The sequence below is a fragment of the Balaenoptera ricei genome, chromosome 18 (assembly GCF_028023285.1).
Source record: "Balaenoptera ricei isolate mBalRic1 chromosome 18, mBalRic1.hap2, whole genome shotgun sequence".
Taxonomy (NCBI): Eukaryota; Metazoa; Chordata; class Mammalia; order Artiodactyla; family Balaenopteridae; genus Balaenoptera; species Balaenoptera ricei.
Window position 1 is genome coordinate 13,660,317 of NC_082656.1, and position 25,474 is coordinate 13,685,790.

At 35.0% G+C, this 25,474-nt stretch overlaps 1 protein-coding gene across 1 annotated transcript in view; it reads right to left on the reverse strand.

Annotated features, from left to right (window-relative positions):
* Positions 1–25,474, reverse strand: part of TRPC4 (transient receptor potential cation channel subfamily C member 4) — a 166,481-nt gene that overhangs the window by 108,706 nt on the left and 32,301 nt on the right. The window contains exon 2 of the mRNA XM_059903117.1: positions 8,811–9,215. Within this exon, the coding sequence (XP_059759100.1) occupies positions 8,811–9,188 (378 nt within the window). The 5' untranslated portion in view covers positions 9,189–9,215. The remainder of the gene's footprint in view (positions 1–8,810; positions 9,216–25,474) is intronic.

A 25,474-nucleotide genomic window follows, 5' to 3' on the forward strand; every position in this document is an offset into this window, starting at 1 on the left:
AGGGGAGAAAACAGTTTAAATCCTTAGTTAGTGATGGTGACTTTGGGTAAGTTAACTTTTTATTTTTTTAATGGCTATAATAAAGAACTTATTACAAAGATTGTTATGAGGTTTAAATGAGATAACAATGTAGAATGGTCTTAAGAGAATGCCTGGCACACTATAATGCTCAATTATTATAAACAATTTTTATTAGTATCCCTTGACCTACCACCACCATGGTAACATCTAATAGAAATTTACAATACACCTCAACCTATTTACTTTTTCAAATTATGTATTGTTTTTGAGGAAAATTACAATATACTACTAGTTGAGGATTCTCTGATATTTTGGACAGTGGGAAATAGACATAGTATAAGGTCTGAATAAATGCATAATTATTTCTAATTTATACTTTATTCATCAAGATATTATTGTACTAAAAATTCACATTTTTACCTGACGGTACCAGTAGTGCTTAAAAATTAAGCCTGTATCTCCAAATCAAACAAATCTATATACTTTTCCCTGGGAGAGTCCAGAAACTGAAAAGAAATGTTGCAATTAGGTTACACATGTGACAGGGTTGAAGATTGTTCAGACTTAAACCCACCCTACTCCTCCATCATCATCTCATTTATGGGAGGAGAGGTTATGCATCCATTTGGTAAATTTGTAATTATGAATTTCTCTTACTCTCCCAAAACTACCCACTCTTTCTGGGTGGGTTTGAGCATTCTCTGAGAAGGCTAGATTCTATAAATCAGCTCTTACATGCTCAAAACTCACAGTTTGGAATTACTGTCAAGTGTTTCTAATACCTGATTCAAACATTAGAGACTTGGAATACTGATATATCTAGACATTACTTGAACCAGAAAATTATTGCATAAAGAATAAATTGTGGTAATAAAAATGACAATATTTTTTCTTTCTAAATGCTTGAAAATTGGTTCTTGAAAAGACCATTTAAAATTCTACATTACTTCAATCCTCACTTTCTTGTGTTTCAGATATTAAAGCAATAAAAACTTTACTCACTTTATATCTAATCAGAGCAGAAGTAAATATAATAGGTTGAAAGGACATTTTAAAAACAGTTTTGAGACATTCTAATCATAATATATATTTTTTAAATTCCTAATTATATTAAAACCTTATCTATTCAATGAATTACAATTGTTGAATGACATCATTTTTCCTCAATGATTAATTTTTAAATTATTACAATTAATGAAGTTCAATTGATATACTGCTTACTAAGACATCAAGTTATTATTTTTAGATTTAATCACAACATTTATAATGGATTGGGGGGTATTTAATAAAAATGACCCCCAAAAATCTTTTCACCAAAGCTCACATTTGAAAGGCTAGTTTCCGTCTCTCTTATTCTAACATAAACTCACTCTTCACACCAGCAGTAACACTTCACAATGCATTTGCTTTGAGGAATTTTTAGCCTCTTCAATGCACATATGTATTTTTAATTAAATTGAACTGAATACGTGTAGAATACTCAAATGACATCAAGGTGGAGGGATTTGCATGTACTGAGCTCTTTTGATGCCAGTGACATTAGTGTGTTAACTATCCAATCTTTACAACAACTTGGCAAGCAGGGACTCTCATCCCCCTCTTATTTCTGAGAAAGTTGAGACTCAAAAGGCTCAAATAATTTGCCTGAGATTATAAAATAGGATTTATAGACACATCTTTCTCTCTCTCGACTCTTTTCACTATATCTCACTCCTTCCCTGTCTACAAACAGAGAATAAGGGCCCTGTCTTGTATTTTCTTATTGTGGTGTGGAAATGCCTCACTGCATGGAGCTCTAATGCTTGAGATTGTTTTTTGTACTTTTTTTCATTTGAGTTTCAAAAGGAGCTAAAAGCTTTTTGCTCTTGTGGGTTCCAAACATATTTAATGATGATGATGATTACTTTTACTTTCATAATAAGTGTGATATGCTGAGAGGAAAGAACAGAGAACATGGTTCAGGAGAATTACTTGTCTATAATTTGCTGGTCTTCAAGAAGAAGAAAATGTCAGTGTGTATTATTTTATGAGTCAGAATGGCCTGTTATCTTAATCCACTTCATCATATTAACAGTGTAACATAGTCCGTCTTTTAAAAATTCTTCCATTTAGGGCAGAATTATTCAGATTTCTTATGATTGCCAATTGCCAGTTGACTAAAGGCAATCTAGGCTCTGTGTTGTAATAGCATTTAAATTCCCTGCTGTGGAATAATAAGACTCAATTTAATTTTTAGACTTTCAAAGTACTTTTTAATAAAAATTACTTTATATTGATTTCTACTTTACATTATAAAGATCATATTTGGGGATAATTTTCAGCTTTTTCATATTAATGGTGGATTTAGACAATATTATAAACATCTTTCCTATTGATATTTTACATCCAGATATAAAGAAAGTATAACTGATGATTTATCTAGCTATGTCTCACAATAGGATAAGTATTTTGGGGGGAGAACATTTTTAATACTTTACTATAATTCTCTCTTGCTCTTGCTTTTACTCTCATACTCTCTGAATTTTGATAGTAACCAAGATTATGGTTATTATACATTTATTTAGTTTCACTTACTGTCAATATCCAGGATGTAACAAAAGCAAATAGAAAGGGGTAACCTCAAGTGTTTAACTACTGAGGAAGCTGAAATGTTTTCATTCTGCAAGGGGCAGCTCTAAAGACTAGAACAGATAGGCTGTCTTAGCATATACAACATTTAATAGGGACCATATGAAGTTCATGGGACTGCAGAAGGTAAATTACTTGTTCTGAAGTCCAGTGAGGAAAATCAGATGAATGTAAGAGATAAAAGTAAACTTTATCTCTGCCCACTAGCCAGGGATATATTTATTAGCACTCATATCAACTAAAAAATGCCCTTTATTTTTAGTCAGCAGGGTATATTTTGATTTGGATATATATTTGCATTAACCTGCTAATGCCAATCTCCTATTTCACCCTTTGATTTCCTGATCACATAATAGGTACTGTTTCTAAAGTCACAAATTGCATTAGAACATCTACAGAAATTATTTTTTAAATCCCCTATGTGCACTGAGATGGAAAGAGAAAGGGTAAACAGTTAAATTCTCCTTTGCTCTCCCTGAACAGGGTTTCTATTTCCAGTAAGTGCATTTTTTCAAATGAAAATGAAGTCATGCACTCAAGAAGGTAAATTGCCAGTGCTGAACTTCTTTTCAGTGTATATTGTATTATTCATATATTTGTTTGTCAATAGGAAGGCAGAGAATATGGCATAAAACAGTAATAACAGTATATTATGTTATTACATGTCACCTTATAAAACACTTTCACAGAATTTTAACACCACCAGACATTAAGAAGCAAGTAAATTAATTCTATGATTCCAATTAATAGCCAAGAAAACCAAGGCTCAGAATGATTTTCAGAGGCTTGTCCTGTTAGCAAGTGTTGAACAGGACTAGAAGTCAGCATTTCTGTTACTCAGCTCTGCTCTTCCCTGGCATTTCATAGCTTCTAATGACTTCTAATGACTCAGTATCTATTGAGCCACTAAATTATAAATGGCATCATAATGTTCAAGACAGAGACACAGCCTAAATATGTACCTCTAGAGGCTCTTTTAAATTTATATAACCCATATCTTAAAGTAGCATTATTAACTAATCAGCTAGAGCCAGACAATGTGGTAGTTATCTTCTGACTCTTGAGTTCCAGCAATGGTATTTCCTGGTTTTGTGATTGGAGACGTGTCACTTACACCTTTTTGTGCCTTCATTTCCCCATCTATAAATGGGGAGAACTAAAGCACCAACCTTCACAGGATAATGTGAAGATTAAATGAGATAATGCAAACAAAATTCTTACCACAATTATTGGCATGGTGACAAGCTCAATGAACGTTCATCATTCAGACTATCTCCAGGTTGGTTGCTAGCTATTAATTTATAGATTCTTTTGGTTAGGTTAAACCCTAAAGGCCATTGGGTCCATGGTTCCTTGCCCTCTTTTGTAAAATGAAGTGGCTGGATTAGATGGTCTCCAAGATTTCCAAGATCCCTCAAAATTTTAAAATCTGGTACTCTTTTTAGCAGAGCTTTCAAACCAAAAATTTCTTCAGTTGAAATACTCTAGGATCTTAACTGTTGAACTGATAAGTAATGTTTAGCAAAGTATTTTTCCCAAAGAAGGGAAAATATAATAAATATATTAGTGAAGTTGGGAAATTCTCATACATTAAATATCACTTAATCATTCATATTTAATCTAATTATTTGAAATCTCCTTAAAGTAAGGTTAGCATGGTAGAGTCCAGCACACCTAACACAAGGTAGACAACTATAGGTATTCTGTAACTGTCAACATCTTCTAAGTCACTGGTTCATAAAGTGTTGTCTCTAGACCAGAAGCATTAGTATTGAATATCACCTGGGTACTTGTCAGAAACACAAGTTCCAGTGACCCATTCCAGACCCACTGTATCAGAGACTCTTGGGGTGGGATCCAGCAAACTATGTTTTAACAAGCCCTCGCAGAAATTTTGATAATACTGAAGACTTAGTACTATGGTCTGAGTGAAGAGTGAAAAAGAAAGTTCTGTTTCTGCTAAACATTTACCGAAGCAGCTAAAACTGAAATTGAATCTGGCCTTAGAAGATATCAAAGAGAAAGGTCTGCTAGAAATAATTAGAAGTCAAGTAACCAATCAACTGACTAAGAAAAGGGGCTAAGAAGCCACTGTCGGTTATTCCCTGTAGAGAAATAAGATACTAAGAAGGTTAAAGAAAAGTTTAATAAAATCATCAGAGAGTATCAGAGTAATGATTCTAGCAAGAGAGCAGCCCCAGTAAGAATACATAATGTTCCATCTTCCTGCCTAGTGTGGAGAACTACAGGTTCTCCGTGCTGTCTACTACATGAAAGAAGTAAAGTATTACTCTTTCTATTTTTTATAGTAAAGATGAAAATAAAACACTAAGAACTCAAAACCCTGGTTTATGAAGAAGTACATTAAATAGGGAAGGAAATACTTAATGATCTATGCCCACCTATTTATCTGGCGAAACCTAAATATCTTCATTAGATGCTGCGCTGAGAAAAGTTTTTAACATACTAACAATCATAATCATTTAAACAAGATATGATGGAAAGGATAGACAATCAATGTCAGGGTGATAGGAAGACAGGTGATTTTATGTGTTTCAATGTCTTCCCTATCATCTGTATATCAATCCCAGACCCCTTTCTTAAGTCCAAAATTTCTAATTATCGCCTAGATGTTAATGTCAATAAATTGAAAACTGAGTATATCCAAGCAGGTCTCATAAACCCTACTTATAATCTCTATCTCAGTTAATGGAATTAACTTTCTCCAGTTATAAACCTTAAAACATAATATTTTGTATTTACCAAGTCCAGTCAATTTAATTTAATAATTACCCAAGGATTTATTTCTCTTTCATCTTTTCCATTGTGATCACCTTTATTCATATTCCCATGATACTTTTCCTGTTTCTCTTCACAACTAGACTCTAGAAAACAGGAATAATGTCTTCTCCCCAGTGCCCGGGCTAAGGCCTGACACAATAAGCATATGCAAATTGTAAACTGTTCCCTGGTGAATGTACTGGAAGAGTAAACAGATTAATCTGAATTCTCAAGCCCCCATGATTTCAGGAGGCCATCACACATTGCATCTTTTTTCAGGAGAAAGAAATCAATTTGTGACAAATTTGTAAAAGAAGACTGTACTTCCTGATCCACGTCTGTCACATTTTAAGTTCTAAGTAAGTGTTCTAATCATCAGATTTGTATGTTTTTTTATATTAGATCCTCTTCCTTGACTCATCTTAAGACAAGTTATGTTTATCTTGTCCTCTTGGATATTAGTGTTCTCAGGTTTTAACACTCGGCTTCAGTGACCTCAACAAAATTAATGGTAATGTGTTCCAGGGTCTTTGGGCGAAGCCCATGAGACTGGAAATTAGGCAAAAATAGTAAACACAAAATGGCTTTCAATTATCACAAGAATCATCTAAGGAATTACAATTTATGAGAGAAAAAATTCCTGTCAAGAGTTTATTGTTACCTATCAGACACTGGCTTATGGAAATTGTTATTCCAAACAAGGTTGGCCATACTTAGGAGATGCATTATCTAAGTAGGTCACAGATAAGCAGCCAAGCTCTCATGGGGTTTGTCTGCCTTTCCTCCCCCCAGCAAGCCCTGAGGACTTCTTTTATGTGCTATACTGTATACATTTCATGATGTAACAACCTCACTTTTATTGTACAAGATACCAGGCACTCTGAGGTAGACTGGAGTTGCTCTTTCCAAATTAGAAAGTTCAAACCAAAAGATGCAATGTTTTGTTGATTCTCAGTGCCTTCGCTGAAGAGGAATTCTAGAATGTGCAAATAGAAAAGGAAAATTCTTGGCTTACAAACTGATACAAGAGAAATCTTCCAGAAACACATGGCCTGGGATATTTCAGACTCCTGGCGGATTGCAAACCTTTACTGCCATTTATTAATAATCAGGGTTCAGATCAAGTGCCTCTAAGAAGCCAGGACCCACTTGTCAGACAAGAGTTTAGCTCAGAAGTTGAACATCTTCCAGCAAACAATCTCATAATAGCTGATATCTTCTCCAGACACCAAATTACTTTGGCCAGCACAAATGTCATTGACTAAAGAGACACTGAAATGTTTGGTCACTGTTCTCTAGACAATAGAATTAAGAAGGTTATACAGTAATAAACAGGGAAAACACAATCGCAATTTTGTTCTATAGACTTGTTGCAACCTCAGATGATCTAGGCCCACAGTCCCAACATCTGTCTTATGGTTGCCCTTATAGATATGAAACAACAGCGTGTACGATATAAGATCAATGTTATTAGGAAATGCAGATACTTTAGGGGTTTGATTGTGGAAGGAGTTTCAAAATCACGAGGTGCCTGGGAAAGTAGAGCCTGAACTTACACAGATAAAAACACACTCTTACTCATTCCTGTCTACATATCCTGTGTTCCTCTAGTGGTGGAAAACTGCGATATAACATAACATATGCCTTCAGAGATTACCATTACCTAACCACCTCTGTCAAGGTTACTACAAGTTTGAAAGGATACATGAAAGAAGCAAATCCTTCTATCAGGAAAGTTTTACCAATATGATGGGAAGGTATCCCAAACAACTGGATATGAAACAAAGAACAAAAAGCTAGTAAAGCAACAAGCAAAGAACTATTGTCATTGCGGAGTGTTGTTTTATCAAAGTTTGGGCTCAGGTAAGGGAAAGGGGTGCATGGTGGTGAGACATAAGAATGGGCCATAGAACACGAACTTCTGGGGAGACTTTTTCAGGAGACACCCAGCCATGAAGTTCTTCTCCTAATCGTGGTGGGGATTCTGATCAAAGTCCTCCAGTAAAGCAAAGATAATAGTAGCTACAGGAAAGCTTACTTTAAAGTAATGTAATGTCTCTAAGAGTCCATCATTTGCAGAAAATGTTTGTGCCTTATCAAACAGAACAGAAATTGCTAGAGCTGTAATAACACACATTTTTATAAGATTTTACTTTAAAGGACAGATTTGAGCCACTGAAGTACATGCAATGTCTCTGCAATTAGTCAGTGAGACTTGATGCAGGGAAGTGAAGAGTTCAGCGTGAAAGGATAAAGGATCAGATAGACGATTCAGATACAGGGCAGTAACAAAGGGAAGGATCCAGACAGACAAATGGGAAAAATAGAAAATAAGGAAAAAATAGATTCCTTATTCGTTTCTGTCAACGATTTCTCCACTTCCTTAGTGGTAAAAAAATAGGGAGCTAAGAACAAAAAATAGGAATAGGGCTTCCCTGGTGGCGCAGTGGTTGAGGGTCTGCCTGCCAATGCAGGGGACGCGGGTTCGGGCCCTGGTCTGGGAAGATCCCACATGCCGCGGAACGGTTGGGCCGGTGAGCCACAATTGCTGGGCCTGCGCGTCTGGAGCCTGTGCTCCGCAACAAGAGAGGCCGCGATAGTGAGAGGCCCGCGCACCGCGATGAAGAGTGACACCCGCTTGCCACAACTAGAGAAAGCCCTCGCACAGAAACGAAGACCCAACACAGCCATAAATAAATAATTTAAAAAAAAAAAAATAGGAATAAAACCACATTGTATTTATAATTGTGTGCCATTTTGGTTTATTTTCTACCTGTGACGTTAAGATACAGCTACATTTTGCCATTAGTAAATTTGATATAGTTAAGCCTACAGTCGGAGTTCACTTACTTTTTAGTTATCTTTTTTTTTTCCTGCTTTTTAAAAATTTAAGTCTCAATTTAAAAGAATCTATTGGAGTTTGCTAAAGAACAATATCAGAATTATATGTACAACTCACTTCTGCAATAACATGCAGAATTCCAGAAGAGGCAAGCAGGTTAAAAGGGAAACTAGCAAAAGAATTCAGCCTGTCACTGTAGAACGTCAGAAAATGAAGCACAAGAGGAGAAACACCCACACGTACTCAGTAGCCCCCCCGAAAACATTATTGACCATTAGATAGAAATGTTTCCAATGTATGGGAAGCCACCATAGGCTACTTTGTTTTGCTTTGGTTCTCACTAAAGTCTGATTAGCCAGGGTAGGAGGTGCAGGTGGCGGTGACTTTTGGAGAGTATAAAATGTGTACTTAGCAGTGGTTTTGTGTCATAATAGTTCTGATTTCAAGGCTAACATTTCTTAAAATTTGGGGAGAATATGACCATCCATAGAAACCTTCTGCAAGTAAAATAAACTAAAGCCAGTATTTTTGCACGTACCTGTTTTTCTCCACTGGGCTTCTTGTGGTTCAGTAACAGCTCTACAGCTCCGACAACTTCTTTCCTGATGGCGTGTAATAGAGCATCTCCAACATAGATGTTACAGCTTAAGAGTAGTTCGATGAGCTCCAAGTTCTCATTTTCGATTGCAATGAGGAGAGCAGTTCTTCCAAGTGGATCGACGCAATTAATATTGATTTTAAAATAAATTTCAGCTTCCTCTAGGGATTTCTTGACACTTGCATAATCTCCCTTTTCCACGGCGTTCAAGTAGGCTTTCTCGGACGGTGAGAGCTCTGATTCTGCTCGGACTATCCTGAGAGGGATGCGGTCTCTGTAGGGGGCATTAACATTTCTTTTGTAATAGAACTGAGCCATGTTTCATGCCATGCTATTTCTTGGTCTCTGAAAGTGCAAACAAAAACCAACACACACAAGGATTAGCATTAGCACACTTTTGAATGATTATGCATCGCATTTAACAACTCACAATGAGGCCAATAACAACGATGAAACCGTAATTATTAAGTGAGAAGTTATGTTCCCTTTAAACAATGGAAATAGGCAATAATTATTCAGTTATCTAGAAACACAGGTTTCAAATTTCTTATTTAAGAAGAAAGAGAGGCCAGTATTTGGCAAGTTACTTATAAAAGTTACTTTAAAAGTAACGTCTGTCAGAGGTTGCACCTGTAATTTTTAAAAATTATTTATAAATTTATCATAAATATATACTGTTTTTAACAGAGAACCTTGAAAGGCAAAGGCTGTATCTCTGGGGTCCCGAAACTGGACCAGGGATTTTCAAGAATGTCAGGCACTGTCAGTTTTGCTCATCGTGGAGATGCTGTTGAGATTACAGAATATCAATATCTGGGCAAAATGTTTTTCACTTTCATTTCTATTTTTAATGTTTGTAAGAACTGACGTTACAGTTACTGTGAGTTAATAATATTAATGTCAATAAAATATCATACTGAGCCCGATGAGCATAATTTTATTTTTTTCCTCTTGTAAGTAAATTCGTTGAGGAAGAAAGAATGTGTACCAATGATATTAGTTATCAAGATGAGTCTAGGCAATTAAATTTCCAGCGGAAGCATTTAGAAAAGGATTAAATATATGGTTTATTATGAAATATATGGTTTATTATGAAAATATATGGTTATTATGAAAATGCTATTTTCTTAATTCTCTTACCTCCATATCATGAAACAATAAACCACAAGGCATGAATACATTTACTGTAAAATGTAATATTATTTTGAAGTTACAGTAAATATACAGTTAATTTTAGACATGAGGAAATTATTAATTTATTTATCTAATTTAAAATCTAATTAACTTTAGACATGAGGAAATTATTTCAAGTAAATAAGAGATTATCGTCTTAAAATAGATTAATAAAAAAGTCCGATGTCGCTAGAAGTTATACTGATTTGGTTATCATCTTAGCGATACAAACTTACTGAAAAATGTATTCTGTTTTGAATATAATTTCTTTACTGCCGTTAGGTCCTGATTTCAGACTTATGGTCTGAACTATTTTATTATTCTATGTCATTTATATTCAACCCACATGTTTACTTACATACATTCACTACATCAAATTAAAATGAATGGGGCATTCTAAGTACCTGAACATGCATATTCATCTTAATTGATCTTTTTAGATCTAATCATTTTATAAGTAACTTAACCAGATTTGAATAATGCTTTAACTGTAGCTTGAACATGCATTGCATTAACAAACGTGATTATATTTAGTGTAATGTTCTCCACTTGGGAAAGTATGCATTGTTTGCATGCTACCTCAATTTAACAGTAATTTCAGTTATCAAATAGTTAAGTTGTATTTTTTGATGTCCAGATTATGCATCATGATTTCTCAAATATCTAGGTTCAGGATCTAATACACAAAACTGCAATTCCATAATTTCTTCCTTTCTGGCATATTAGATTCAGGACTTTATTAAGGCCTCTTCATAGACTAAGCAAAAAGTGGTAATCCTATAATCCAGAATATTTTTCTCAAATATTTCACATTTTGTTAGTCTTGGTGTTTTAAACTTATAATGACCAAATATACAGCATGATATAAATTTATTTTTATAATTGCAGACAAAGTGTGTTGTGAGTTCTTTAAATAGCAATATTACCTTTTTAGAGGAACATAAAAATTAATACTGGTGTTCAAATATATTAATTTTAGACATGCAAATTGCTTACTTGAAGCTTGATTATAATTTCAGTATTTAGACAATGCATTAACTGACTAGAATAACGGGAACAAAATTATATTATCAGACAACAAAGACAATTTAATAGTCCTCCAGTATAACCAAAACTTCAAAAATCAACATCATTATTATGTTACATATCTTTTTTTAATTTTCTGATCCCAACTGCCCCATATATGCATCAGTGGTAACATTAAAATATTTGCCTTCGGAAGGCAACTGTCGCCCACTTCCCCAGCACAACTTTTCTATCTATGTCAGCATCCATGAAAGTGTGCGGGATCAAAGTTGTGGTTTTCACATGGCAATTTTATCCAGACTATAGTGTAAGTCTTCATAATGATAATAACCGCCATTTATATTCTATTTCAGCAGTATACATTCTCTATTACCTCACTTTGTCCTTACCCATGGCTCTTGGAAAAATACGTTAATTTTCATTTTCTAGAGTTGAATCCAAGGTTTCCCACCAAGAATATTTTTGCTTAAGACTAGTGTTTCATTGTAGCTTACCCCAAAATACAGGTTAAAATGAAAGTGTGAACATACATACACATACACAGTATCAGAAATTCATGTGAATTATGGCTCAGTCAGGATTAGGAATCAGCTTAGAGGATGGAAAAACTGTATTTCATTTTATTTCATTTACTTTGTTTTATTAATGATGGTATCATATAAAATATTAGACAGTAAACAGCATTTGACTTCTCATTTTCAGAGTATAAGATGTTGGTGACAACGAAGGGATTGGAGGACAACATAGCAGATACTGGAGAATTTGTGCGAGAGGAGGGGTCACATAATGAGAAGTTAGACTTACTAAAATCTATTTCATTTAATCCAGATAACTACCATAAATGTAAACTATGTAAGTTTCAAAAAGAGTAATATGACATTGAGAGAAAGATATATTCTACTCAACGTTGTGTTTAAGATGTGAATTGGGCATGAGACTTTCCATTAGATAACCTGTCTCTCCATCTATAAAGTGAGGAGAAACAACAACGATGAAGGAATGGGTGAGGAAAATCAAAGAGTTAGTGCTGAGAAAGACCTTTTATCTGCTGTCCTCTTTTAACATCTTGAATTTGATAAAAAAACAAAACAAAACAAAACAAAACAAGAATTCATGTTTGGAAGGCTACATGGATTTGAAATATACTTAAAATGTAAACACATAAAGTAAATAAAATTTAAATATTTACAATGGAATAGTAAAACATAGAGAAAGAGAGAGAGAGGGGAAGAGAAAGAAGGAAGGTGGAGCAACTCTGATTGATGGCTAAAAACTTAAGAAAGTCAGGAAGAGTATATAATTTTTCAGTACATCCACTTGTCCTTCTGGATTACTTGATGCAGTGATACTAACAGAAGGACAAAAATCAAGTTTAACATTTGAAAACTGTGATACACGAATGTAATTGCAAGGAGAAGCCGCTGATAAGGCTGACGGCTCCTGAGCTGACACTCTTATCAGCAACAACGGAATTGCTACTGGATAGAAAGTCTGTAAAACACCAGGGATCTCCCTGAAGCAAATATCTTGACCTCAAATGTAGAAATAAAAGCCTGTTTCTGATCCTGCACTTTCAGAATAAACTTTCTGGAGGAAAAAGATGTTTTTTCCCCATAAATTACAGAGTTCAACAGATCCTTTGATTTCAATGCCCCCTTTATGACACATAAGCCGGAAGTAAAATGGCTGCTTCATCAAGTTATGTTTCAAAGACTTGGAAGAGATATGGGATGTGATGAAGAAAAACTCAAATCCCGCGATGTGAATTCTTAATGAACCCAACATTTATTTTTCCTAAATATGTTTGGGACTTAAGAAACAAAACTGTGGGAGAGCTTCACCTTGATATCAATCCCAAGAGAAATTTTAAAAAATTGTCCCTAGATATGAAAACCACAATCATCTAAACAACATGAAGATATGCAGGAAAACAGAAGTTCCAGATATTTATAGGGTCTGAAGGCATATTCCCTAAAGGATAAATTTAGCTGTGTGGTGCAAAGAACAGTGAACTTGAATTCTGAAGAACACAAAGGAAAGAAAATAGACAGAAATCTCCACTCTTGAGTATACATTATTAAAAGTAAAATAAAATTTTCCCAAACAACGTTGTTTTTTCTTTTTTGCTTTTTATTCCCTAACTGCCAAAAGATACATTTCATACACGTGTGACCTTATGACACAGTGAGAAATAAAGACTCTCATTTTTTGTTAGGATACTATGGCACATATCTAAGTTGTATGTGTATTTTTTTTTGAAATCTGATATAAAATAACAATTTCCCAGATAACTTATTCACACTCAATCCAATTCGGATTTTTTTCTTGCTATTGGTATAGTATATTATCTCAATAATCTTTGATATAATGCATACTCCACATAAAAGCATAATGCTCTCATTTTTGCTATCATTCCTAACTCCAGGCCTTTTTCCTCATCATCTTTCACGTGGCTACACCAATATCCTTCTAATAATCTCACCGATGTTATCCTTGCATCCTCCCTGTTTAGTCCCACAATGCCATGTGCCTAATATTTCTAAAATGTAAAGCTGATTCAATCACTCTCTCACTTTTAATCCTTAAATGACTGACAACCATTCACAGGAAAAACACTAACCTATTATGGAATACGGGACCTCCATGACCTTGCTTCTAAATGCCTTCTTTGACATATCTACCAAGGCAGTCCCTGGAAAACCTTATTTTACACTGACAAGAATCCCAAACCACTTGGCCACTACAGTTTTAAGCATTTTCTCACACTGTTCTTTACAAGAGGAAAACTGTTCCTCCCCTGAGTCTCTGGCAATTCTTGCCAAGTTTTAAAACCTTCTGTGAAGTATCATAGCCTCTGAGGATTTTTCTTCTCTTCCTCTTAAGGCAGAGTTAATGGCCTTTTTTATACATCTTCATAAACCCTGTGGACCTCTTAGCTTTAGAACATTTTTTTTTTACTGTATAAAAGATTGTGACTTATACAGTATTGCATCCCCAATGCTAAGCAGGTAGTTAGTGCCCCAAATTTGTTGATGAATCAATGAATTAATGACTATACTCTCAGAGTTATTCCTCTGTCATTTTGGGTAAAGGAATAAAATTAATAGGGTAAAATTGCTTCAATCACGTGCCAAAAACTGATTTAGCACTTGTAGGCCCGTTGAAGGCAACAATGCATAACCGGACATCCAGTCAACAGTCACGAAGCTACTGAATACCCTGGGAAAAATGCTTTCATTTTTTACCTATTTTTCTCCTCTAACTATCTTGCCCCCAAGATTTTTTCACCCAAAGAATTATAACTGTAATGTGTAAATCAACACATCTGTAGCTCTCAGCTCTGGAAAACACTTCCTATCACTACTACCTAAATCATCAGAAAGGCATTAGATTTTGGTCAGTTGGCTGATATTTCCAGGGAAATGTGAGCACAGAGGAAAAAAGTACAAGACAGCCAAGGCTAGCAAATTGAATATCTTATAATGGGAGAAACAGAGTTAATATACCCATTAACAGGAGACTAAAATACGTGTATAAATATCTACAAAATTATAAAGAGAATATGAGAAAATCTGTGGAATAAGAGATCATCAAGAATAAGTAATTGGAGATACTGGCAGAATGACCATGGAATGAATCAGTAAACTGAAAGTTCAGATCATGAAATTCTCCCAGTTAGGAAAAAGTAAAAGTGAAGAGAAAGAGAGAATGGATGTATAAGAGCCCAAATCTATAAAATAGCAATTGAATGAAGAGAAAATAAAATAATGGAGTGCAGGACATATTTTTAGTATTAATGACCAAGAATTTTCATAATTATAAAAGATGTAAGACCTCCCATGGAAAGAATCCATAGTACCACATAAGATATATAAGAATAACTCCTTCACAGATTAAAAAAAATTATAAAGGAGGAGAAAAAAATATCCCCTACCACATACATCATAAGGAATAGCTGTGACAACATTAGTTTTTGTTCTAGAAAAACTTTGCCCAGGGAAGATAAGACTGTAAACCAATAAATAACTCAGGATTTCACTATCCCCATCAAGAAATTCCTGCGTGTAAGTTTATCTGAGATAACATCCTGCTCACCTGGGCAAATAGCTTCCTTATCAAACACTTTACTTGTCAAGACTCTCTCCAGAACCCTCACTTGGCCAAATCTACCAATCCTAAATTAGTATGTCACAAATATTGCCCAATCTCAATCATTCTCCTACCTTGAAATAGCCACCTTAAACTCCTTGTACCCAGGGCAGAAAACCCTACAGATATTCTCCCCAACTGGCCCCTTTGGTGGCACTACACAGCTATATCAATGTGATGTTCTCCCTACTGCTGGGAGTTATAAAGAACTTATCCTTGCTTTACTGGAAAACTGTATGATAATATTTTGGGAGTCTGATACATAAAAAGAATAAAGAAACAGATTAACATCAGACCTCTTAACAACAAATTTGGAGGTTAGAATGTAATGAGGTTTTTACCAAAAAGTAGAAAAGGATAAACCCCCCAAACAGAATTTTGAAGCTAGAATTTCATATTTATTAAAATTATTTAAATGCAGGGAGGAATAAAATTAGTCTCATGCATACAGCCTCAGAAGATTGCTCACATGAAGACCATATTTGATCATAGGATGACACTACGATATATGTAAAGTATAGATATAAAGAGAAAGATTTCTATGGTTTAAATAGCTGAGTTTTTGTCTGTTTTGCTCACTGATCTATGTACGAGGCTTAGAAAAGGGTCTAGTATGTAAAAAGTACACAATAAATATTTACTGAATGAATAAAGTATCTGCTGAACATCTGTATGTCAAATGTGTATATTAAACATTGGCAATACCCTGAAGCCAGGATCCTTTCACTCACGGAGCTTATGGTCCATTGGACGGGACCCACAAAAAATTAAAAAAGCAAAGGAACCAACAGCAAAATTACAGTTTTTAAGGGCTACAATGGAAACAAATGATGAGAGGGGGTGAAGAAAGATGGCAGGAGGGGGAGGAGATGGAGATCTACCTTAGGTAGGGGGCTCAGGGGTTACCTCTCTATGACGTGAAAGATGACAAAAAGCCAGCTAAGTGAAATTTAAAAGTGCAGAGAAGACCATGATGTTAAAACGATCTGAAAGTGAGAAAACAGTGAGGCAGGAGGAGAAGGATGCATTCTAGGATGTAAAACAGGGACGGCAAGTCTGGAGTATTGTGAGCAGAGGAGAGAGTGGAAGAAATGGGTTCTGTAGCCAGGAAATGAAGTGCAAGGATCTGGGAATGTATTCAAAACATAATAAGCAATTCTTGAAGGGCTTTGAGCTGGGGACGTACATAATCCAATTTCTGTTTGTCTTTGTTTGTTTTTTTGTTTTGGGTGTTTTTTTTTGGCCGCACTGTGCAGCATGTGGGACCTTAGTTCCCTGACCAGGGATGGAACACGGGCCCCCTGCAGTGGAAGTGTGCAGTCCTAACCACTGGACCGCCAGGGAAGTCCCTCCAATTTCTGTTTTTAATGGTCATTTAGGTTGCTGATTGATTTGGAAATGCGTAAGAGTAAAAACTAACACCATCTGCCAATAAACCAAGTGAATGACATCAAGAGTTTATATCATGAAGGAGGAAGCATTAACCCTTAGTATTAAGAATGCAAAACCCAGACTCTGATGGTGGTATGTTTGTGGAGATTTAAATGTCTGCTCATATTTTATTGAGTTTATTAGTATTTTATTAGTGCTCTGATTGAATATATTTCAAGTACTCTCATTCTAATCCTTTCCCATATCCCTATTTTTTCATACCTTCATAGAATGTGAAGATTTTAAGGAATACATATATCATTTTATAACAAGAATGTGTGTACACATATTGCTATTACTACATCAGAAACACTTTTACTTCTTTCATTGTGTCAAAGATGTCACTACTTGTGGACAGTGAAAGCATAAGTTGTCATAAAGGAAGCAATATTAAGAAGAAATGTGGGGGGAAAGTAATACATGTTGCAAATAAGTAGTTTACAAGATTAAACAAAAGAAAGACGAAATAACCTAGTTTCAAAAATGAAATATTCAACAGCAAAATTTATTCAAAAGTTGCCCAGAACAACCAGATCCTGCAGTCCATAGCTGACCTTTAGTTTCTGACACTGTGTGTGGGCACGTGTGTGTATGTATGAATGGTAACTATGGTAATGGTGAGTCTTTTGAGCAAAACAAAAAGGAACAAATCTTGTAGTGATAGCAAAAGTAATATAAAAATGCATAAATTTGTATGCACATATAGAATTTTTGATAAATATATGACCCCAAAATTAAAAAAAAATACCCATTAGATTATTGCAGAGGTAAGGATACCATGTTAGATGTTATTGCTGTTGGTCATGGTGGTGGTGGTGGTGGTGTGTGTGTGTGTGTGTGTGAGAGAGAGAGAGAGAGAGGGAGAAGTAATGGAACACATATTTCATAGTAGCATATCAACCAAGAAGCATGAAAAATCAGAGCAGGAAAGCAATAACAATAAACAATGTTGAGACAGTTGGTTAGAAGTTTTGGAAATAATTATTTAGTAACACCATAAGAGTGATTCAAAGTATATTTAAAAGTTAAATATTGAAGCAAAGTGACGGGAAAATGTCAGTAAATATTAATCAATCCTTTCGATGGGGAAAAGTTTTCCAAACAAAATACAATGGAGAGATGACCATGAGGAAGAATCATACTATGTATATACAGAATGCAAAAAATCTTAGTATGAAAACAATGTACAAAATTAAGAGCCAAAACAACTAGGAAAATTATTCAAAATAAATATGACTGAGAAGAGGTTATTAAATAGAAAAGAAAAATCACTAAGATTCAAAGAATAAAAAGAACAGCCTCCTGGGAGAAAAGGAAATATAACTGGAAAATATCATTTGAAGATGCATTCTACTTTACTGACCTCTAAAACTGTGAAGTCTACCAGTACGATAAAAGACATTGCACGTCAAATGTGATCACATTACATACAAAAGAATAAGCAGTACCAGAAAAGATGCAGTGAAAACGATTCTCTTGTTAATTGTTGGTGATAGTTTAAAGTGAAAAGGAATTAGAAATATGTGTATCACCCTTTTGAAAGGTTCAAGCCCGTTACCCCACGAACATCTCTCCCAGGAATCAACCCTGGAGCTGTATTTCATAAAGCAGGCAATGATGTATACACAAAAGGAAAAATAACTCTTATATAGGAAAAATAACTCTTAACATATTGTCAGAAAAAACTGGAGAGACTTAAAAAACAATAATTGTAAGCTAGTCAATTAAGAGCTAAATTTCTATTTAATTAAAAAGTGTACCACTATTATAATATGTATTAAAAGTTAATATTATGCAGAATAATCATATTATGATACGTGCTAATCATGGATAAAATTTTGAACACAGTAAAATTAATGTCTACAACAATGATAAAACCTGTAAGAAGGAGGTAACTACGCTTATAATTAAGAAAGGTTACCTATGGGTAATTGGTGATTTCTGTTCTTGCCTAAATTTTCTAAGTTTTGATAAGGAGAACACAGTATATGTTACTAAAACCAAAACAAAACAAAACAAAAAAACCTCTTAATCACAAAGTAAAAGTTTACTTTATAAAAGGAACAATCAGCTGTCCTTGATAATTAGCAGAACTATCATGTTTAAAAGGTATCTGACTTGTTTTTCATGACTGCAAATACTAGAACAAAGACTAATAGGTAGAGATTATAATGAAAAAGCTTTCTTCTCAACTAAAGAGTGATCTATTAATGGTAATATTTGTTGTCAAAGATTAAATGTGTTTCTCAGAGGTTAGTAAATTCCCTGTTGCTGACAGTATTCAAGCATGCAAGAGACAATTCAAAAGGGAAAATATACTGGAGAGAGAATTCAAGAACTAGACAGATGACTTAAAGTGGATAATCTATAATGACTATAGTGATTACACTCTGACCCTATTAGTCTCTGCTTTTGTCATTGTCTCTGCCCATAAGCCATGTGACTTTAGACACATTACTAACTTTGTCATTCTTTCTATTCATCTTCATGTTTTCATAAAGCTCTATAATTTTTGACTTAATTTTTATAAATACAAGGTTATTTGTATTCTGCTTTGATACATGACTTTTTGCTCTTGGTTATAGACTGGGTATCTCCTCGTTTTATACAAATGAGTTTTCCAAGGAAACTGTTTTCAAACTTATTAGTTGTTTAGATAAACACAACTGTATGAAGTCATTTCAAATCTACTTATTTTATAACTACAAAGAGAAATTAGCTTTTTGAAGATAACACAGTTTTTAGAATTTTCCATCGTAGTCTTCATTATAAATATTTATTATGAAGTTAATTTGGTTATTTTTATTTCTAAAAAGTACTATTTTATTACTAAAACTAAAATGTATTTTGTGTTTGGATAGTGAAGATATACAGGCTTACCGTCATGCTGGGGTTAGACAGAATGTTTTTATTAGGGGTATAATTTTTAAAACTCACACATGTATCTTTATTTGTTATACCTGTAAATACGACAGTCTACATTAGTTTTTTTCTTCTAAATGATAGGTTTTATATGACATTCATTTCTCATATAGCCTTTACCTGAGGCATTTGGAGGAAATATAAAAGTAGGAAACAGTGTTCCCTGTACTTATTGATTGTATAATTTGCTTTATTTAGCATTACCAAGAGAGCGCTTAGCATTTGGGGGGACACAACTAGACTCCCTGCAACCACGGATATATGGTTTCTAAAGTTTTTTTATGTTTAGAGGTTTAATCCATGGATGTTTCCCAATCCATTGTTCTCTGTATTCCTAAAACAACCTGTCCTGATACAAAAAGGAAAAGATAGGTTGTTTTGTTTTGCTTCCCCATTTTCAGTTACTGAAGACAGCATGGCGAGCCTATTATTAAGGTCCCAAGTTGTAAATCCTGAAGCTGATTTATTTATGTTAGTCCACTGCAATTTCAGGCAAGGGGTCACTTTTGGTGAAGCAATGTCCCCTCCTCTATCTGAAGGCGCATTCTTTTTGTTTTTTAATTTTTTTTTTTTTTTTTTTTTGATGTGGACCATTTTTAAAGTCTTTATTGAATTTGTTACAATATTGTTTCTGTTTTATGTTTTGGTTTTTTGGCCGCGAGGCACGTGAGATCTTAGCTTCCGGACCAGGGATCGAACCCACACACACATCCCCCGGCCCCCGCACTTGGAGGCAAAGTCTTAACCACTGGACCACCAGGGAAGTCCCTGAAGGCACAACCTTTAAAGGAAAGTATACGGAGTGAGTGCGGGTGGCAGAGGGTGACCTGATCTACCAACTTGATCCTGTAGACAAACTAGTTAACCGGGGTACATCAGTTTCACATCTGCTTGGTGTCCACTGGAAATCCTTACTCCTTCATATGTGGGTTCCATTATTCAAAAAAAGATTTATTGAGGCTAATTCTATATCATACCAGGACTATTTTGAGAGCTGAAGATAAAAAGTCAAATAAAACACAATCCCATTGGGTGAATTTTATGGCACATAATTATATCTCAATATAGCTGTTAAAACAACAGCAAGAAATCCCTGACCTCAGGGAAGACACTATCTAGTAGAGGAGTTTTGTTGATAATCAATAAATAATAAACACCACGTGGCAAGTTCTCCAGGACAGATTTATAAACTGTTTCTTGGAGATTCCAAAGAGAAAGCAGTTAGTTGTACCTGTGGAGCAAGAAATGCTTGTTAATGGAGCTCTATGTAAGTAAGTATTTAACTATGAGTAGGTGTTTCCCCAGTGACTATTGGAAGCAAGGAGTTCCAGGAGGAGGAAGCAGTTTTTTAAAGGAATGGGGATGAGAAAGAGCTCCCCCATTCTATGCTAGTTTCTCTTCCTAGAATAACTCTTATTGTTCATAAGCATCCAGACTTTTACACAATGGCTCTCCTATTATGCCTTTTAGAATTTTGGTTACCCCAATTTTGTTCTAAATTACTTAGTGACCTTTATTATTCCCTACCAAATACTGAACTTTTTAGTGATTGTATAAATTTGGGAATTTGAAAGAACTATACAAAGTCACAGGAAAAGATACATTTCTGTGGCTCAGAAAAAAAATGTAAACTTCTGCAAGGACATGCAGCCACTTAGTGTTGCATCCAGAAGATGTTGCAAAATGGCGAGCAAGCAAAATGCTGATGGTTTCAGCAAGTAGTCAGAGTCAGGCATGGTAAACACCTTCAGGATAAATTCTATTCCACATTCCCAACCGATTTTTGGTCTAGGCAGGTGGGAGTGAGAGTTCTATTAGATTAGGGCTGTTCCTTAATGAGGCTGGCCCCGCCATGTCCCTAGGAATTTTGTTCTTGCCTTACTGCGTAGATCTCCAAAGACTGAGTCTACTTTAAAACTCAATCCCTTGTAACAACAAAAACACTGTTACAACCAAAACAACAACACTTACAGAGCACTTAATCCATGCCAGGCACTGTCCTAAATTTTACATGCATGAACTCAATCCTCAGGAAACCTGCCTGGATTAAGCACAGTTGATCAGTGACCCTTGGGATGGATAGTGAGATGCCTAACTTGACAAAGTCACAAGGGCTTGAGAAATGTGTTCCCTACGCTATGTCCAATTTTCTTCATCCCATATTACACATTTTGCTTTTCTCTCTGTTAATGAAATGGCCATTCACTTTCCCAGTGACTGGGTTTTTATCATGTTCCCTAATTTTCCAGTGATGCCTTAACCTGTGTAGTTGGTCTCCTAATTCTGAACCTCAGATTCCTCATCACTGGCTCTCAGAAAGTCCTTCTGAGTCCTGACCAGCACTGTTGGACCTCCCCTAAACATCGGTCCCTCAGATCTTAGGCTTCTTTGCAAACTGAGCCTTGGCAGCCATATTAACCTATACTCAAGATAACGGAGGCCTATTTGTCACTCCCCCCGTTGGCTCTTCTCCTGTTTGGAGACTATTTCCAGGCTCACAGATGCCTGCTAAAAAGACCCCTGGCAAGTCATAGTCACCTCATCTCCTCCTTCCCATTCTCCAGTCACAGCATCTCAAATAATCTGGTTCAATTCACTATGAATGCAGCTAGAAAAAGAGAACATAATTTAGTCCTTTGCTCATGTGAGATGTAGCAATTAGTAAATAATTAAGTGTGGGTTTCACTCCCAATATTAAATTAAACCCAGAATGTTAAAGCTCAGTAGAACTGTGCTGCAAGGCGACTCTCACTTTCTTTGCTGTTTCTGGATAGTAATTCAGACTGAATAACAACCTAAAGGCACTTATACAATTAACAGAGAAGTAGTAGGCATAAATATCATAGAAGGCAATCTCTTCCTTTTGTCTTGAACTTTAAAATCTTTCACTCAATCTTTTCATGTCCTTTCAATTTACCAACTGAGTTTATTTCTATGCTGAACTCAAACATCAATTATGCAAATCAAAAACAAATTCGTTTTTTTAAAACTTGACTGCTTAGAATACTCTTCATAAAAGTTCATTATGCACAAGGGATTCAGAATTTCTTAAATACCTCCAACAAGTATAGTAATTACCATAGCAACTTAAAAGATTACATTTATTTGGCAAAGCAGGTTTTTTTACAGGTTATTTGGTTATCGTCCAAATTTATGATAGATTTGCCTTCCAGAGAATTTTGTTATTCTGTACTGTCATTTGCCCTATGACATTGTGATCATTTTTTAACGATATAAAGCTATATTATGATGTTTAAATACTCATCCTAGAAGTTTATCTTCTTAGTATATTGGCATTGAAAGATTTAAGATCACACTTAAAACAGCTTTTGTCAGCAGGCATGTTAGCATTTTCTTCCAAATTCAATTAGCTCTATGTCTTTGGAAATTTAACAGATATGATAGGATTACTTATATAAGTGGTATAGTTTATTTTCCATCAAGTCTTCATTTAAACTCTAACTAAATGAAGCTAATTTTCTTTAAGTCAGTGTTCTCCTGTTATTCTAAGAGTTGGCCTAAACTAATTTAAAGCATTGATTTCAGAAATGAGAAAGAGCTATGGTTTATTTCATAGAATTCTCCATTCTGACTCTGGCTCCATTAAAACAGCTCTTAGATCTCTGCTAATTTTCTCTGTTTCCTGGGGACCCAGCTGCCTTAAGGAAATTGAGGAATTAGACTACCAAGATCTACTCTAATTCTAATAGATATGATTCCACACCACCTCAGGTAAAACAGTTTGTTAGTTTTGTAAACATTGCTGATTTATTAAAATTACCATGAAATTGAAGCTGGGAGTTAATATTTTAGTTGTCAGTTTACCATTCAAAATTACAATCCCAAAATGCCATGATATTAAAAACCTCACAGGCGCTCTGTATGCACTGATGGAACATCTAGAAGAAAAGCTAAATAAAAATCTATTAATCAAATATTTTGTCTATAAAGTATCAGAAATTAGAATATGTATAAATATTTATTTTTCTTAAACCAGATGTTTGACACATTGTAATTATAGCCTTCTGCCACTGAAACCAACATTGTTAGTGTTTGGAAGTAAAATAATCATTATTATGCAAATTCTGTGACATTTTCTATATACATTTTACTGAAGATATATTATACTAGAAATATATTTTAGTTAATAACTATTTTAGATCTCCTCTTTAAATGTTATATAATGAATGAACATAGTGAAAGACCATCTTAAATGGAGGTAAACTTTAGCATCGATACCTAACCAATGCTGTATTTTTGGGATTTAGCAAAGCTGTAAAGCTTAACTTGCCCTTGGCTAAATTTCTGTGAAAATAATCTGATTTCTCTAGTTGATATATTTTTTTAAATTTTCTGTATACAACGGTTAATTTTATGTGTCAACTTGGCTGGGATGCCCAAATATCTGGTTAAACATTTCTGGGTATTTCTATGAGGATGTTTCCAGAAGAGATTAGCATTTGTATTGATAGACTGAGTGAAGCAGATTGCCCTCCCTAATGTGGGTGGGCAGTACCCAGTCCGCTGACAGCCTGAATAGAACAAACAGGCAGAGGAAGATTGAATTCGCTCTCTGCCTGACTGTTGAGCTGAGACATGGGTCTTCTCCTGATCTTGGAGTGGGACTGTGTTCCTGATTCTTAGACCTTCGGACTCAGACTGGAATTTATGCCACCAGATCCCTTGGGTCTTGAGCTTACAGATGACAGATAGTGGTACTTCTCAGCCTCCATAATTGTGTGAACCAATTCCTTATGATAAATATCATTTGTATCTACTTATCTATCTATCCATCTATCTATCATCTATCTTCTATCTATCTATCATCTATCTATCTATCTATCTATCTATCATCTATCTATCTATGTATCTATCTTATCTATTATTTATCTATCTATCTATCTATGTATCTATCTATCTATCCATCCATCCATCTCTATATCTCCTATTGGTTCTGTTTCTCTGGGGAGCCCTAATACCTTGCATCTTCTGCTGCCTCTTCTTTTGTCAAATTTTAGAACTCCTCTTGAGTGTCTGCATTTTGCATTTTTAAAGAACATAAGATTTGCACTCAGCAAGAGCTAGTTTGTACACCAATGCAGATGCCTTCAACCAGTGTGGTCTACACATAACTACTTAACTCAGAGTTATGTTTTCTCATGTGTAAAATCAAGATAATACTGACTCTCTCAGAATCCTGTGTTAAAGGGCCAAGATAAAATATAATAAGCTTGAATGGTGCTTGAATTCTGAGAAATGCAAATCAAAACTACAATGAGATATCATCTCACACCGGTCAGAATGGTCATCATCAAAAAATCTACAAACAATAAATGCTGGAGAGGGTGTGGAGAAAAGGGAACCCTCTTGCACTGTTGGTGGGAATGTAAATTGATACAGACACTATGGAGAACAGTATGGAGGTTCCTTAAAGAACTAAAAATAGAACTACCATATGACCCAGCAATCCCACTCCTGGGCATATATCCTGAGAAAACAATAATTCAGAAAGAGTCATGTACCAAAATATTCATTGCAGCTCTATTTACAATAGCTAGGACATGGAAGCATCTTAAGTGTCCATCAAGAGATGAATGGATAAGGAAGATGTGGCACATATATACAATGGAATATTACTCAGCCATAAAAAGAAACGAAATTGAGTTATCTGTAGTGAGGTGGATGGACCCAGAGTCTGTCATACAGAGTGAAGTAAGTCAGAAAGAGAAAAACAAAGACCGTATGCTAACACATATATATGGAATCTAAAAAAAAAAAAAAAAATGGTCATGAAGAACCTAGGGGCAAAACAGGAATAAAGACACAGACCTACTAGAGAATGGACTTGAGGATACGTGGAGGGGGAAGGGTAAGCTGCAACAAAGTGAGAGAGTGGCATGGAC